General features: G+C 52.1%; 2 protein-coding genes across 4 annotated transcripts; both read right to left on the bottom strand.

The window, feature by feature from the left end:
• Window positions 1-798: 798 nt before the first annotated feature.
• Window positions 799-5898, bottom strand: C1QB (complement C1q B chain). Its single transcript, XM_088790459.1, has 3 exons — window positions 5675-5898; window positions 2883-3095; window positions 799-1757 (listed from the first exon to the last, which is right to left on the bottom strand). The coding sequence occupies exons 2-3, from the start codon at window positions 3070-3072 to the stop codon at window positions 1183-1185; spliced, it is 765 nt and encodes a 254-aa protein (XP_088646585.1). The 5' UTR covers window positions 3073-3095; window positions 5675-5898; the 3' UTR covers window positions 799-1182.
• Window positions 5899-10238: 4340 nt separating this feature from the next.
• On the bottom strand, window positions 10239-14910 carry C1QC (complement C1q C chain). 3 transcript variants are annotated; one of them, XM_088790460.1, is made up of 3 exons: window positions 14650-14910; window positions 14185-14378; window positions 10239-11074 (listed from the first exon to the last, which is right to left on the bottom strand). In XM_088790460.1, exons 2-3 carry the CDS (start codon window positions 14363-14365, stop codon window positions 10518-10520), a joined length of 738 nt encoding a protein of 245 aa, XP_088646586.1. In that variant the 5' UTR covers window positions 14366-14378; window positions 14650-14910; the 3' UTR covers window positions 10239-10517. The 3 variants fall into 3 exon arrangements, with proteins under 3 accessions (XP_088646586.1, XP_088646588.1, XP_088646587.1); XM_088790462.1 differs by having other exon boundaries at window positions 14185-14366; window positions 14650-14788; XM_088790461.1 differs by having other exon boundaries at window positions 14185-14394; window positions 14650-14765.
• Window positions 14911-15299: the final 389 nt, after the last annotated feature.

Here is a 15299-nt window from a genome sequence, read left to right as displayed (position 1 = left end):
TCCATTATTTTGTTTGTCCATTTTCTTATTAATCGACACCTGAGCAGTTTCTAGTTTTTCATGTATCAAGAATAAACTGCTGACTTCCAGTTTCTGGTTTGGCTTACGAGTTGCTTGGAAGTCACCACTCTGTCCCAACAACAAGTAAGAAGCTGAACAGACAGAAAAATCAATAACTCCTCTTGGGTCCTTAAGAGAGGGGAGAACACAGGGCAAACCTCTGCCTCCAAAATTGGAGAGATGGGTGAATTCAGGGAGTCACGACTTACCAGAACGGGAATTCACAAGCAGAAAACGGCCTCTGGAACCAGAACCAGGGTATGAAATCCTGAACTGGAACTGACAAAGTGCTGGAGGCTCCGTGTAGACAAGTCTGAGAGTCAAAAACTCTCACAATAGTGGAAGATTTACCACCCAGAGCTTGACCACGTTCCCACAGTAAATAGTGGAGAAAAATCCCCTCATCATTGGGGCAGAGGGAGGGGAAAGGAACGATCTTGCAACACGGCAGAGCACGCTAGTCTCCTTAAGGCCTGCTCTCAGGAGAAACTAATTAACCTGAGCTTATCAAGCCTAATGACCTGAAGGAAGGGAAACACCCAACTGCGGTCCCCTCCAGCCATTCCATCTCACCTAAGCGGGGGGGGAAAAAATACTAAAACACTTGTGAAGTTCACAGTCCAGAGGCACAAGCTCAGTACAAGATGGAGACCTAATTGTTACCGGAGAGTGGGCCCTTGTTGGCGTGATGTCCAGGTTCTTGGTGTCTTGAGCAAAGAATTGCATGAGACATGAAAATCAAGTGGTGAAAGAGTAGTTTATTAGAGGAGATAGTACACTTCAAAGAAATAGAAGTGGACCCGAGCAGTAGAGAAGGGCTCAAGGGCCTAAGGTGGCATTACCAGGAGGAAAAGTACACTCCAAAGGGTTTGGAGCGGGCCGAGCAAAAGAAGAGACTTAAAAGGCCTTGAACAGCACTTCTGAGCACCTACTATGTGCCAGGTGCTGGGACACAGAGTTGAATGAGATTACTGTCCCTTGGTCTTGAAGAGTTTATTTACTCATTTATTCAACATCCATGGAGACCTGCTATGTGCTTTGGCCGGACGGGGGTGGTGTTGAGGGTAAAGTGAGCATTGCTGGCAGGGGAGGGGGTGAGAAGGGGTGACTCCGCCCCACAGGTCACACCTCAGGGTCGGGGAAGAGCAGGAACCCAGAGAAGATGCTGTTGGCACCCTCGATACCCAGCAGGGAGTTCTTTTCAGTGGCCTGCAGGAAGACGTTCTCCCCCTGTTGCAGCTTGAGGACCATGCTGCCCGTGGTGACCTGGAAGGTATTTTGGGCGTAGTCACAGAAGGTGGCCACCTTCTGCATGTTGCCCCGGCCTCGGATGAGGTTCACGCACAGGTTCCCTCGCGAGCTGGCGTGGTAGGTGAAGTAGTAGAGGCCGGGTACCACGCAGGTGAACTTGCCACTGCGAGGTTCATAGTTGTTATTCACGTTGGTGATCACATGGTCGAAACGGATGGGCTGGTCCTTCCGCAGGGGTATGTTGATGGTCCGCGTGGCAGAGAAGGCGATTTTCTGCGTGGCCTTGTAGTCTCCTGATTCACCCTTGGGACCAGGGGCACCAGGGGGCCCTGGAGAGCCTCTGGGGCCCACAGGGCCCTTGGGACCGACTTTCCCTGGCTTCCCAGGAATCCCTGGTTCCCCTTTTTCTCCAAACTCACCATGGTCTCCAGCTACCCCTGGCAGCCCTGGAAAAGCAGAGACAAAGGAAATGAGGCTAAGATCACCAAACCAAAGAAAGGAGCCCTGGGCTGGGAGGCAGGGAGCCTGGCCATGTAACCTTGGACAGGTCCCTGCTCCTCTCTGGGCCTCAGCTTCCCACCTGTGAAAAAGAGGGGGTTGGTCAGAGAGGTCCCCCAAGACCCCTTCCAGCCCAACTTTCGGAATCTGTGATATGTTTGGCAGAAATGGGGACTGACACCGGTGGGGTGGGAAGCAGTGTCTCCCTAAGGAAGGGGCTGGGCTGGTCCTTCCCACCGGCTCATACAGTACCTTTGTTCAGGTGTAAGCCTGGAGCAGGGATAATAAATTCTTGGCACATGTGCTATCCCGCTCCCCTCCCCCATGGCTCACATCCCTAATCACGGAATCCTTTCTTGCTAAACTTGGAAGTAGGCCTTAAAATCCTCCCACTCCATCGCTCTAAGCCGCCACTACCCATCAGTTTGGCACAAGATAAAACCTCTAGTGGCTGAGAATGTGGGCTCAGGGGACAGACAAATGTGCATCTCATGTCACGTCTGCCATTGTCAGTTGTGCCACCTTGACTGAGGCACAGCTTCCTCATCTGTAAAATGGGACGATGAGAGTTTGTAGGATTAAGATGAAATTATGTAGGGAGAGTGGGTGGCTATGGGTAAATGAATGAATGAACTGCATTTCACAGGAGGGTCTTCATAGCAGGAAATCTCATTTGAACCCTGTGACAACCCTGCACAAGTATCATTGTCCTCATTTTACAGGTGAGTAAATAGCAATTTAGAGAGGTGAAGCCATTTACCCGGAGGTGACTCAAGACAGTGTAACTGTGGTGGTGCTTTCTCTACCTGGGTTAGTGGTAAGAGATATACTGTCTGGTCTCAGCCTCAACATTTACTAGGCTCCTTTGGGCAAGTCAGTAGCCTTTCTGGACATCAGTTTTCCTGTCTGTAAAATAGGAATCAGAATTTCTTCCTTGCAAAGTTTCTGCAAGGGCTCAGCAAGCTGATGGGTTTGTAAGTGCTTTTGCAATCTCTACGGTAGGCAACTGACTTGGGAGGCAGGAGGTGGGGCCTCGATCAGTAACACTAGTGTATCCCCAGGGTCTGCAGTACCTTGCTCTCCCTTTATCCCTGGGGTCCCAGGTTTGCCGTCAGAGCCCGGTGCCCCAGGAATCCCCGGGATGCCAGGGATGGCTGGATGCCCAGTGCAGGTGCTCTGGGCCTGGGAGACATCTGCTGGACCTAGGAGCAGCAGTGGCAGCAACAGCAGCAGTGCCAGGACACTACCCCTTGGGTTCTTCATCACTGCACTGTCTCAGCTGCTTCCTGCGGAGGGATAAGAAGATGTGGTCCATTACTATTGTGGTGACTCGTCATGTTTTTTCATTCATTCATTCATTCATTCATTCATTCATTCATTGGTTCATTCATTCATTGGTTCATTCAGTCGTTCCGTCATTTGTTTGTTCGTTCAGTCGTCATGTGTTCTCTGAGTTTGTCCTCTCTACCAGACCCTGTTCTAAGTGCTGGGGATACAGTGGTGAAAGAAAAGTTATGTTCTCTGCCTTCAAGGAGCTGACATTCTAGGGGAAGATTGATGATAAACAGGTCAACATACAAGTGAACAGAAATAGAGACGGTGATGCATGCTCTGACAGAGAGGAAAGGGTGTCTGGAGGGAGAGGACCTGTACTGGGGTGGGAGGCGGCTGATTTCCACCAGGAAAGTTTTCTAGTCAGGGGAGGTGTTTCTGAGCAGTGATGTTTAGGCTGAGACCTGGGGTTTAGAAAAGGACTGGGCAAGAATGTCCCAGGGGAAAAGGACAGTGTGGGCAGAGGCCCAGAGGTAGAACAGAGCCTGGGCACCAAGCAAAGGGAAGCCACAAAGCGGGTGTGTAACCAAGGCTGCGAATGACCAGCTTAGTCTCTGCCCTGCTCCAAAGAGAAGGTGACTCAAGAGATCCTACTTATTTTTCAATGAGCTTCCGTTTCCCCTCTTGTTGGAGGTTTTACAAAACGACAGTTTGACAACTTTAATAATCCATGCGATGGGCACTTAGCAGGTACCAAGCTCTGTGCCAAACACTTTGCATGTCATTTTCTCAAATTTGGTCCTTACAACAGCGCCTGAGAAAGCATCCCTGATGTTTCATTTTATAGACGAAGAAACAGAGTCTAGAGGGGGCGAGACCCTTGATCGAGGTCCCACAGCCATATGTGGCTGGGATTCAAACCCACGCCCCCTGGATCTTAAAACTCACAGGGTGGCGACAACATCGGCTTTGGAGCCAGACAGCCCATATGGAAGGAGCTAATGCATTTAGAGCAGTGCAGGGTCCAGAGCCAGTGCCTGGGGAAGGAAGCTTTTGTCATCGCTATTGTTGTTGCTGACAGGTAACAATAGGTGTGGGGCATGGAGTTTCATAAAGAAAGCAACTGCCAGGGTCCAAATCAGGCCTCTGCCACTTAGCTAAGGGCCTCAAGCTGGTCACTTCTCCAGCTTAGACTCTGCCCTGCTCCAGAGAACCAGCTTAGTCTCTGCCCTGCCAGTTTCCCTGTTTATAAAATGGGGATAATACTAATCTCTACCTCATAAGGTTGGTGGGAGGATGGGTGAGTTAGGGCTTACAACAGAGCCTGGCATGTTGGAAATGCTTACTGAATATTAGCTATTTTAAAAATTGTCACCATCATCCAAGAATCCCCCAAATTTAAGGACGTGAAAGAAGATGGTTGGAAAAGTAAAGGAAGATCTGGTCCCTTTGAGAGACTGGGCTCAGGGAGAGGGGGTCTCTCAGGCAGAGGCAGCCCAGGGATGGAAAACTCTGACCAATATGGTGGGAGTGGGATAGGGGGTGGGGGAGCAGGGTCCTGACCTTGGGGAAGCGGAGGGGGTTGGAAGGCCATGGGAAGATCTAGGTTCTGGCCCATTTTAGGGACCACTGAGTGTCAGGCTTGGGTTCAGAATTAAACCTCATCTGGTCTGATCACGCCCTGCCTTCCCCACACATGACTACCATCAGCTTACCCCTCACGTCTTTCCCCATAGTACAGACACATTCATCTTCCAGCCTTCCAGCCCCTACAGTCCTTCTTGTGGAGTCAAGCTAACTTGACCTTGACCCCCATTTGCTACTATCTCACTGCATGACCTCAGGCAAGTACCTGAACCACTCTGAGCCTCTTTAGCAAAGTTAATTTCCATCTGACAGGATTGGCAGAGAATTAAATGAGATGGGACCTAAAAAAAATCAGGTCTCTGGTGTGGTGCCCGATCCCACCCCCTCCTTTACAAACATTGAGCTCACTCAGGACTAACTAACCACAACTCCACCTGCGAGTCAAATCATTTCCTTCAAAGAGTCAAGCTGAGCTTGCTCAGCGGACTGCAAGGAAGTAAGAGAAGGCAGGTGTTGGAGAAACGCTGGGCTGGGCCGAGGGGGACCTGGGTTCTGATTTTCCCTCTGCCTCTGACATAGCTTGATGCAGGTCGTGTGCTGAGCACTGGGGGAGCTTGATTTCCTTCAGGGCACACAGCAGCCCTAAAAGGCTCTGTTCTCCCCAGAGAGTCTCAGGCTGAGAGCCCGACTTGCCCCAGATTGCCAGCACCTAAGAGACAGAAGCAGGACTCAGCTCGAGTCTCGGTGACCCCAAAGCCCTGATGCTGGTGGCTCCCATTTTAGGTTGCCTCCCCCATACTTGACCTGAGTAGCATCGGAACCCCAGGCTCACCACCAGAGAGTTTGATTCCCAAGGTCTCGGACTGGGCCCAGGCAGGAATTCACACTGTTAAACACCCCAGGTGGCACTGAGGCAGGGGAAGCAAGGCCTCCACTTTGGGAGTCACCATCCTCTACCATATTGGTCCTGCTGGCCAGTCCCCCCAGGCATGAGCCCCGTCCTCACCTGGGAACCTGGCGTCCTGTGATGCCGTTTGGCTGGGCAGCAGTGGGACCAGGAGCTGGGAGCCTGTTGCTCTCAGTCCAAAGCGGAAGTTCCATTCCCTAGAGACGGGAAGGGCCTTCCCCTGACAGCCCCCTCCCATGGGCCCAGCAGGCCAGCCCCCTTCCCTGTCACCTCACTCTCACCCTGTCCTGCTGCTCTCAGGCAGTTTCAGGTCCGGTTTCTGCAATCTGGAGGTGTTTATTGTAAGTGGGTGGACGGGTGGCGAGTTTGGTTTCGCCAGCTCAGCAGCTGTGGGGGGAACAGGCTGTTCGGGGAGAATGTCCACAACTGGTGGCTCAGTGCCAGGGCCTCTGACCTCATGATCTTCTACAGGGAACAGGGGTGTTCCTCAATGAAATGAAAACGTGGCCGGCCTGGTGTCTGGGCGCTGGATTTAGAGAGTCAGACACCTTGATTCGTAACCTGGCTCTGCCATTTACCAGCTAAAAGTTCTCAGCCAAGAGAGCCCGAGAGAGGCCCGTTTCCTCGTTATATGATAGGGCCATAATTACACCTGCCCTACAGATTGCATTGGGCACGGGCAGAGGGGGACTCAGATGGGACAGTGAGGAGGAAGGGGAGGGTAAGCTGTACAGTACAGTGAGCATGTAAATTATTAATGTCACACCACGTCCCAGGCTTGCCCTTTCTGGGCTCATCTCTTCTGCTTTCTTCCCCGTCTGTACTCCTGCTCTTGTCCTGTTCTCAGAAAATAATCTAGTAATGAAAAATGAATTTTAAATGTGGCCATTATTTATTTATACCCCTTCCTCTGCTTCCAGCAGGGCTTGAAGCTGAGGACAATAATAGACAGAGGCAGGGGGGCCTGTTCCTTGTTGATCCTGGAATCACACAAAGTGAGGGCTGGAGAGGGGCTTGGAGGTCACCCGGCCCATCGTCCTTGTCTCATATGTGGGGAAACTGAGGCTCAGATGGGAGAGAGTTATCATGAGCCTCTTGACACTGGAAACAGGGCCCCAAGCAGACTAGTCCTGGTTCCTGCCCCCATGGAGTGTCCCTTCTACTGGGGGAGACTGGTGTGAAACATCAAATGACACAATGGTTTCATTGTTCCTGTGATAAATGTCACAAAGAAGTGACTGCTGGAGCCCAGACCTCGTGCAAGTAGCAGATGCATGACTTGTAGCCAGGCAGCCTGGCACCAGATATCAGCCCTTTCTGAGGCTGCGTCTAAGGTGATTTGATGCCCCTTTCAGGGATGGTTGCCCAACAAGCACCAGGAACTGGTGCAGGTCACGAGGGCCCTTCTTGATGTCTGTGCTTGGAGATAGAAAATTGTCAAGCTTGTGGGTACTGCTTGACGGCAAGTGTTCACTGTAGTGGGTGAAAAGACTAGTTTGATAAAACCAAAGCACCTCTGGGCTCAGCCAACTATAGACCCAAAGGGACCCAAGCCTGGGTGAGGAAGAGTGTCGTGCAGGAGACCCGGCTCGCTGGGCCATTTGTCGTGCGGGGTGGCCTGCGGGGTCTCAGCTCCCACTCCCCACATAAGAATGCAGGACATGGTGAGGCCAAAAAGGAACACCCATGGAGCCGTAGATAGGGGAGTCATACCACTCTAGTCTCGCTGGCGGCTGGGTTGGAGACACAGGAAGCAGGAGTCACACTGTTCGCAACCCTCACTGCACTGCTTGCAGGCTCAGCCACCATCTTCTTGCTAGCCCCCATTTGCTGCTAGTGTAGCCACGGCAGTTATATTAGTGGCCAACGGCTCACTGGTTACAGCTGACAGCCAACTAGCCACAGCTGATGGCCATCCAATCACAGTTGATGGCCATTTACTACCTGAGCCAGCACCTTTCCATATGAGGCCAGGAGCCTGGAAACTGCACTCCTGGCTCTGTCCCCACAAGGAGACAATGGTGGATTCTGAGCAGGGAGATGGGGGTTAGGAGGTTGCATGTCCAGGGGTCTGTCTGAGGGTTCCTGAGGCCACTTGGGCCTGGCCTGTAATTCTTTGGTGGCTGATGGCAATGGAGAAAGATAGCCTTTAACTTGGGGGTAGACGCAGCAGGGAGGGGGTTAAGGGCATATCTTTGGAATCAGCCCCTCCCAAATTTGAATCCCAGCTCTGCCTCTTTCTGGTTATGTGGCCTCAGGCACATTTATTGACCTCGGTTTCCCCATCTATGAATCGGGGTCATGGGTACCCACCTCCTGGGGACGATGTTCGGGGCCAGTGAGGTAACTCTGCATGTCTGGGGCCCAGCTGAGTGCCCAGGCCTCGGTGGGCACAATGCAAACCTGGGAACAGTATGATTTATATGAGCAGAAGACAGAATTCTTGGAGCCTGGGGCATAGGAACCATGCCTGGATTAGGGAGAGGCCTGGAACTAGGGGTCAGGATCTAAGGTTCTCTGGGCCTTGGCCCCTGAGTGGGAACCAGCTGGTCTCTGAACCCATAAAATTGCTGACTTGCCTCCCTGATAGAGAAGGGGTGAGCCCTACAAAGTGTGGAGAAAGAAACCTAAATCCCTTCAACGGGGATGAGAGATTCCTTGCAGCTTGGGGTGTCTCACTCTGGCTCCTGTCACTCCCACCCCCTCTTTTCCTGTCCCCCATAAAAACCCACGCCTGGATCCCCTCAGCCCAGCAGACGGTGGCATTTTCAAAGGCCTGTCTCTCCTGACGAAGGGGGAACACAGGAAAACAATTATGGAAAATAAAAATGGCACAAAAATTGTGGTTTCTAAAGTACAGGTTTCTGATCTGACACTGTGACCTACATAAACGGTGTATTGATTTTTTAAACAAAAGAGAAATGAGAAGAGCGATGTATCACTTGGGGCATCGCCGGGCAGGCTGCTAAGTGGTTGAGGGAAGGGAGCTGTGAACGGAGTGGCCTCGTGACCCCGGCCTGTCCCTGGCATAGGCCCCCTCGTTTCGGCTCTCACATTGTGTGTGTGTGTCTCCCTCCTTCCCATCTGACACTTTTCCTGTGCCCCTACTATGTGTCAAAGAGGCCCTGCCCTATGCATGTTCATTGTCCAGTGTGGGAGGCAGACCGATAAGTAAGTGTATGACAGCCAGTTGGTGGACCACAGGCATTGGCTTCATGTGGCAAAGTGCTCACTCACCCACAGCCTCATCTTCCCCAAACTTTTATAAAAAAGACTTGGGTCCAGAAATCTGTATTTTGTTTTATAAATAAATCTGTAGGTAATTTTGTTCACCACCAAGTTTGGGAACCTGGGCTCTAAAGAGTCATGAGTTTGGGGTCTAAGTCTGTGCAAGGCACTATGGAGACACAAAGGGGAGCATCAGGGAAGGCTTCACGGAGGAGGTGATCTTTGCTAAAGCAGTCGTTTTAGATGGTCTCCTGGGGGCTGCCAGAGTCTATAGATGTCCCGGAGACAGATTCTGACAGTGGAATGTGTAGTATCCAGGTGAACAGAGGATTTGTGTGACGGGTGGGGGCTCTGCAGGATGAAGGAACATCACGGGCAAAGGCATAGAGGTGTGAACAGTCCCTTTCAGAAACAAAGGTGTGCAAGTGGATGGAGGTAGTTGTAGAGCTGGGCTCAAGCCACGTTTCTCCCAGCCCACCTCAGTTGGCTGGTGTCTCTGTGAACTCCATGGAGCTTTGTGGAACCAAGTTGAGGTTCCAGCCAGGCCAGGGTATGTCGTCCCAGGCCTGAGTGGGTCTCACTGGGCTCCAAGGTCAGACCTTCAGTCTGCACAGGAAAGTTACACTTTTTTATCTTTTTGATCCTGAACTGTCAACCCTTTCTCATGGTCACCACAATGAAAGTGCTGCAGCTGATGGCCTCCTGGCCCTCCAGCCAGAATGGTGGCGGCTAGGCCCGACCATCAGGGACCTCACAGTGAAGCCCTGACAGCTGGTGGGCAGCAGTCGTTTTAGATGGTCTCCTGGGGGCTGCCAGAGTCTATAGATGTCCCGGAGACAGATTCTGACTCTCTCTCTGACCCATTAATGCCCACCTCAGAGCGTGGTCATGAGTATTAAATGATTTAAAGGATGGGTTAGCATAGTGCCTGGTACATAGTAAGTGCTCAATAATGTTAGCTATTTTTTTATTCACTCATTCATTTATTCTTTTAGTCATTCATTTACCCACTTATGCATGCATTCACCCCAATTTACTCATTAATTTGGCACAAATTCATTGCATATCTGGTCTCTGTCTGTGCTGGGCTTACCTGAGCCCAACCTCCTCCTGTGACACTGAAATTCAACATAGGTCGACACAGGTCAGGGAATCAAACACACTCCTGTTTACCTGTGAGCAGTGCCTCTCACCCAAACAAGTGACAGCAGGTGGCCCTGTGGGAATGGCTTATAGCCTCCAACCATTGAGCATCTCTCTCCCAAATGGTCAAATGGTGCTGAGTGTCTCAAAATTGGCACCAACCTTTACTGAGCCCGAACTAGATGCCCTGTCTGAGTCTAGAGCCCACAGACAGCTGTGGCAGGTGCTAGGCTAAAGATGAAGAGACCTGCTTCTTCTAGGAATTGGCAGTGAGGAATCAGAACCATGCATATCTATTGATTTCATCATTTATTTATATATCTCTCTGCCTCTTCCAAAACTTATAAAAAACAAATGACAATACAAGAGGTGTTGGTTAGATGTCAAAGCAGTGATTCCTGCAGGAGCTCAGAGAAGGGAGAGAACTCACGCGGCACGGGGTATCAGGGTGGGCTTTCTGGAGGAGTCCATCAGGTGGGGAAAATCGCCTGAGCGAGGATTCGGCACAGCAAGTTCGTGCAGGGAAGCTGAGGGAGGTCAGGCGGTCTGGGGCTGGCGCTGGCCTGCGCCCCTAGTCAGGGAAGAGCAGGAAGCCGGAGAAGACGCTGTCAGAGCCCTCGGTACCCACCATGCCATTGTAGTCGTTGACCGCCAGCCACACCTGCTCGTCCTCCCGAAGCCGCAGTAGCGCACCGCCTGAGCTGACCTGCTTGCTGCTGGACATGTGGTCACAGAAGGTGGTCACCTTGACGCCACTGCGGTACAGCAGCACGCACAGGTTGGCCGTCTGCGACGTGTGGTGGACAAAGTAGTAGAGGCCGGGAACTTTGCAGGTGAACTTGCCTGTGCTCGTGTTGTAATGCCCCTGTGGGTTGGTGATGACCGTGTTGAACTTGACCAGGTTGCCAGCCTCTGGGTACTGGACTGTCTGCCGTGTGACTGTGAACACTGACTGGTGCTTCTGCTTGTATCTGCCCTCCTCGCCTGGCTCCCCGGGGAGTCCCACCAGTCCGGGAATCCCTCGAATCCCAGCAGGTCCTGTGGGGCCATTTTTCCCAGGAGACCCAGGTATGCCAGCTTCTCCCTTTTGACCTTTGGGTCCTCGTGTCCCAGGGATAGCTGGGATTCCTGGGGAGAGAGCAGGTGAGAAGGAAGTGATGGGGCTGGAGACAGAGAAGAGGGACCCTGGATGGACTCTCCAGCGGCCACACCACCAGGGTTGGGTCTCTGGAGCCTCCTTCCCCTAGATGGACCATCCACCTGGGAGCAGTGTGTAGGGAGTAAGGAGTAGGGAGGGGGGAGTAGCTTCTATGCTGGCCAGAGGGGAGGGAGATTCTAGTTCAAGCCCTGCCTCCCCTCAGACTTACCCTCTGCCCTTGGCGATGGCACCCGTCTTGGCCATTGTGACAGTGAGGGTAGACCTCGCTAGCTCAGGAAGTACCAGAGCTGGGTGAGATCTCAGCATGTCAGAGGCCACGACTGTCAGCCCACAGACAGCGTGTGGCCTCAGATACCTTCGGTTTGGCCTGCACAATGTTTTTCAACTATTCATTTGGAGCCCAACATGAACAAATTCAGACCTCACCTAAAAGTCTAGGTCCTTAGTTTTTCTTCACAAAAATCAGAAGATTGGTCAGAGACGGATTTGTTGGAAAGCTCACGAAACTTCAGTTTTAGGTCCCATTAACTTGCATTGACCCCTTCAAGACCTTTTGCCTAATTTTATATTTATAATTTTTTTCAGCATTTTATGTTGAAATAATTACAGAGTAACAGGAATATGCAGAAAAATAAAAAGGATGAGGTGCCATGCGTCCTTCACCTAGTTTTTCCCAGTGGCTCATCTTGCGTAATTAAAGCACAATATCAAAACCGGGAAACTGACCTTTGTATACGACACAGAGCCCCACTTTTACACACGCTATGTGTGTGTGTGTAGTTCTAATACAATTTTGTAGCATGTGTAGATTTGTGTAACACCACTCTGCCTGTAATCAAATGTGTCCCTCATGTTGTAGTGTTTTTCATAAAGAGGGCCCTCAACATTTTTATAAGCTTCAGAGCCTCAGCAAACCTGTATCTGTCCCTTGGCCAGCTCAGCACATGAGAACCACTGGATGGAGCCAAAGAGAAGCTGGCCCCTTAAGGGGGTGCTCTCTTCAGCTCCCCCAGCCCCACTCAACCCATGTCAGCCCCTTACGACAGCTGGCTTGGTTCAACTTCCTGCATGGTGAAGATGAGGAAATTGAGGCCAGAGACTCGTCCAAAGCCATGTAAGGTGGTCCGAGGTATAGTCAGGACCCAAAGTCAAGTCCGGCTGAGTCTTAGTCAAAAGGTCTGATTCTTGTTACCACCCTGATTATCTGAGCTCCTGTGAGATTTTTCTCTCCTCGTCTAAACTATGCTTGTCTTTTAGGGCCTGGCTCTAGTCTCCTCTTCCAGGAAGCCCTCTCTGACCACCCCTTCCTGCCCTCATGGCCGCTTCCTCCTCTGACTTCCTTAGGGGTGGGTGTCTGTGCAGACCTATTTGTGACAGATCCTCTCCATGCCTTGTGACTCTTTCAGGTCCCAGGGTTTGGAGTGGACGATCAGGATCCAGCAGACCTAGGCTTCAAGCTCCTTGATGCTGGGCAGGTGACCTCCCCTCCCTGAGCCTCGATTTGCCCAGTTGAGATCAGGGCATAATAGAACAGGTCCCACAGAACAACTGGAATAGTGGGATGGGAGAATGCATGTGGAGGGCACCTCATGGGAAGTGCTCTGTAATGCCAGGTCCCTGCAACAGCTGTCAGGACACTGGGTCATCCTTTCAGATGTCTTCCAGTAACTGATTGGGAGGGGCAGGACACAGTGGGGAGGGGGCCTGAGAGGCCGTGGAAGGTAATGGTTAAGGGTGTGGCCTTTGGAGTTGGACAGGATTCTACAGTGTGACTTCAGGAAAACTGCTCAGTCTCTCCGAAACTTAGCTTTGACATTCATAAAATGGGAGTAAATCGATTCTTCAAAAGATTTTGTTTCCTCATTTGTAAAATAGAGTTAATTTTATCTGTCCCATAAGATAAATATATGTAGAGCATTTGGAACTGTGCCTGGCGTAAGTAGGAGCTCAAAAATTGGTGGCCTTCAGCCATCCTGAGCAGTGAGATGGCCAGAGGCAGCCTGAAGTACAGGGCCCTGAAAAATGCCAGATTTGGGGTCCTCATTCAGCTCACCCCGAACTGGAGAATTCCTTCTGGGATGTGGGTAAAATTCCACAATATTGCCAGGAGGGAAGAAGACAGTGAGGAATTTCCCGAGATCACTCCTCTCCGCTGGCCCCCATACTCTCCCCCCAGCCACGCCCCATCACCTCTGCCCAACCCCACCCCAGCCTCATACACGCCACCTCCAGACACACTCCGGCTTCCCCGCATGCACCCCTCTCACACGAGGCCCCCCCAGACACCAGTCTTGCCCAATACCGGCATCACTCTTGTCCTCAGCCCCCTTCACTCATGCTGGGGCCTGTCCTTGAATTTCCAGCGGAAGATTCTGGGGCTGCGACCCTGACTTCTCACTCCCCACTCCTCTACCTATGCAGATCCCTGGGAGGGAGGTGAGCACAGATCTCTGATAAAATCAATGATAACAGCAATAATAGCCATAGTCTACACTTTCCTGGTAAATACCATGTGTTCGATACTGTGTTATACTTAAACTTATTTAATCATCACAGCATCCTTGGAGACTCCCATATTTCCATTTTACAGATGAGGAAACAGAGGCAATGCAGGGTTAAGTAACTTCCACAAGGTCAGAGGGTGGGAAGTGGTGGGGCTGGGATTTGAACCCTGGCGGTATGTGCAGTGTATACATTCACTGTGTGGGCCCCACCTTCCCCCAGGGGTCCATGTTGTTGAGCAAGTAGGAAGAGGCTTGTAATAAAACAGTAGCCTAGCATTTTAGAGTTTGCCAAAGGTTTCACACGGGTCACGTCCTGTGATTCTCCCTGCCGCCTTCGGGGTCAGGTGCTTGTGTTCTCTCCCTGCCATTCGGGGAGGAAACTGGGGAGACCTGAGGCCTGGGCTCTGAGGATAGAGGGGCTACACCTGCCGTGAGAGTTGGACTCTGCCCTGGGAGCAGGTGTGGCAGGAGGGACCGCACTCCTTGCCGTCAAGTTGTTGTCCCCCTGCCCCCAGGTCAGCCCTAGACCTACACGCCCACAGGTGATGCCCGCCCCACCAGGCCAGCAGACTCACCTGGTTCACCCTTGGGGCCTTGCAGTCCGTCGTGCCCATCCTTCCCTGGGGCCCCGGGCAGGCCTGGCATTCCGGGGATCCCGTAGCATTGTGCGTTGGCCTGGCCCCCAAATGGCAGTATCAGCAAGAGCAGCAGCAGGTTTAGTCCAAGGGGGGGCCAGGAGCTGGATCCCCTGTCCATCCTGGGGAAGGAGCTTGATGGGGAGAGAGCTGACTTGGCCTACTTAGCCCCTTACCATCTCATTCCCCACGGCCCTCCCTCTCTGCCCACCTCCCTTCCCCAGGCCCCTCAGCCCTTGGGACCACATAATGGATGGAGAGTGGGGTCTCTGCATAGGCACCTAGCTCAGCAGGGATGGGGCCCTCCTTCCTCTCACATATCAGGCTGTCCCTGGGGCCATGATTCAGGAAGCTGGTGGGGGAAACCTGCCATTGCTCTTGCCTGGACAGGAGTCCTGGCCTCACCTGGGGATGGGAGGTTTCTGGTCTGGTCGCAGAGATGTCCTCAAATCTGCGTCCCCTCTCCCAGGCAGGAGAACACCGTGTCAGAGTAGATCCAGCAGGGAGGGCCCAGAGCAGACTGGGCGGCCCCCTCCTTTCACCACCCCCCAATCCCACATCCCCTTTCCCATAATTTTTCCTGACTCGATACTTTCTTTTGCGTGCTAAGCCAGGCTGACCACGGTGACACCCCTGTGTCCCTCCACCCCTGGGTCATGAGTGTCTAAAATGAGGAAATGTCCACTGCCCCAGATCTGGTGAAGGGTAGAGTGTGTGTGTGGGGGTGGGTGTGTAAACATAAGCCTCCTGGGCAGACTTCCCCTAGAGTCAAGTTTGTTGGCATTTATTGTGCTCAAGACTCAGTTGTTTCATAACATTGCTAGGAGGAAGTTATAAACCCCCTAACAGATGAGGAAACTGAGGCTCAGGGAGGTGAAAGCCTTTGCCCAAAGTCACATAATGAGTGGTTTCTTGAGGTTCAAAGCCTTGCTCTGCTTAGCTGCCCCCAGGAAAAAGCCTCATACGCGCTTGTCGAGTGGCAGGCCTTATTCTAGAAACTTCCATATGCCCCCTCCCATTTGCCATATGTGGGGGTGGGCACCCAGGATGGACAA

This window comes from Rhinolophus sinicus, chromosome 14 (assembly GCF_057876585.1).
Source record: "Rhinolophus sinicus isolate RSI-liver-muscle chromosome 14, RSI-T2T, whole genome shotgun sequence".
Lineage (NCBI taxonomy): Eukaryota > Metazoa > Chordata > Mammalia > Chiroptera > Rhinolophidae > Rhinolophus > Rhinolophus sinicus.
Note: the sequence above shows the minus strand (reverse complement) of the source record. Positions and strands in the feature narration are given on the sequence as shown.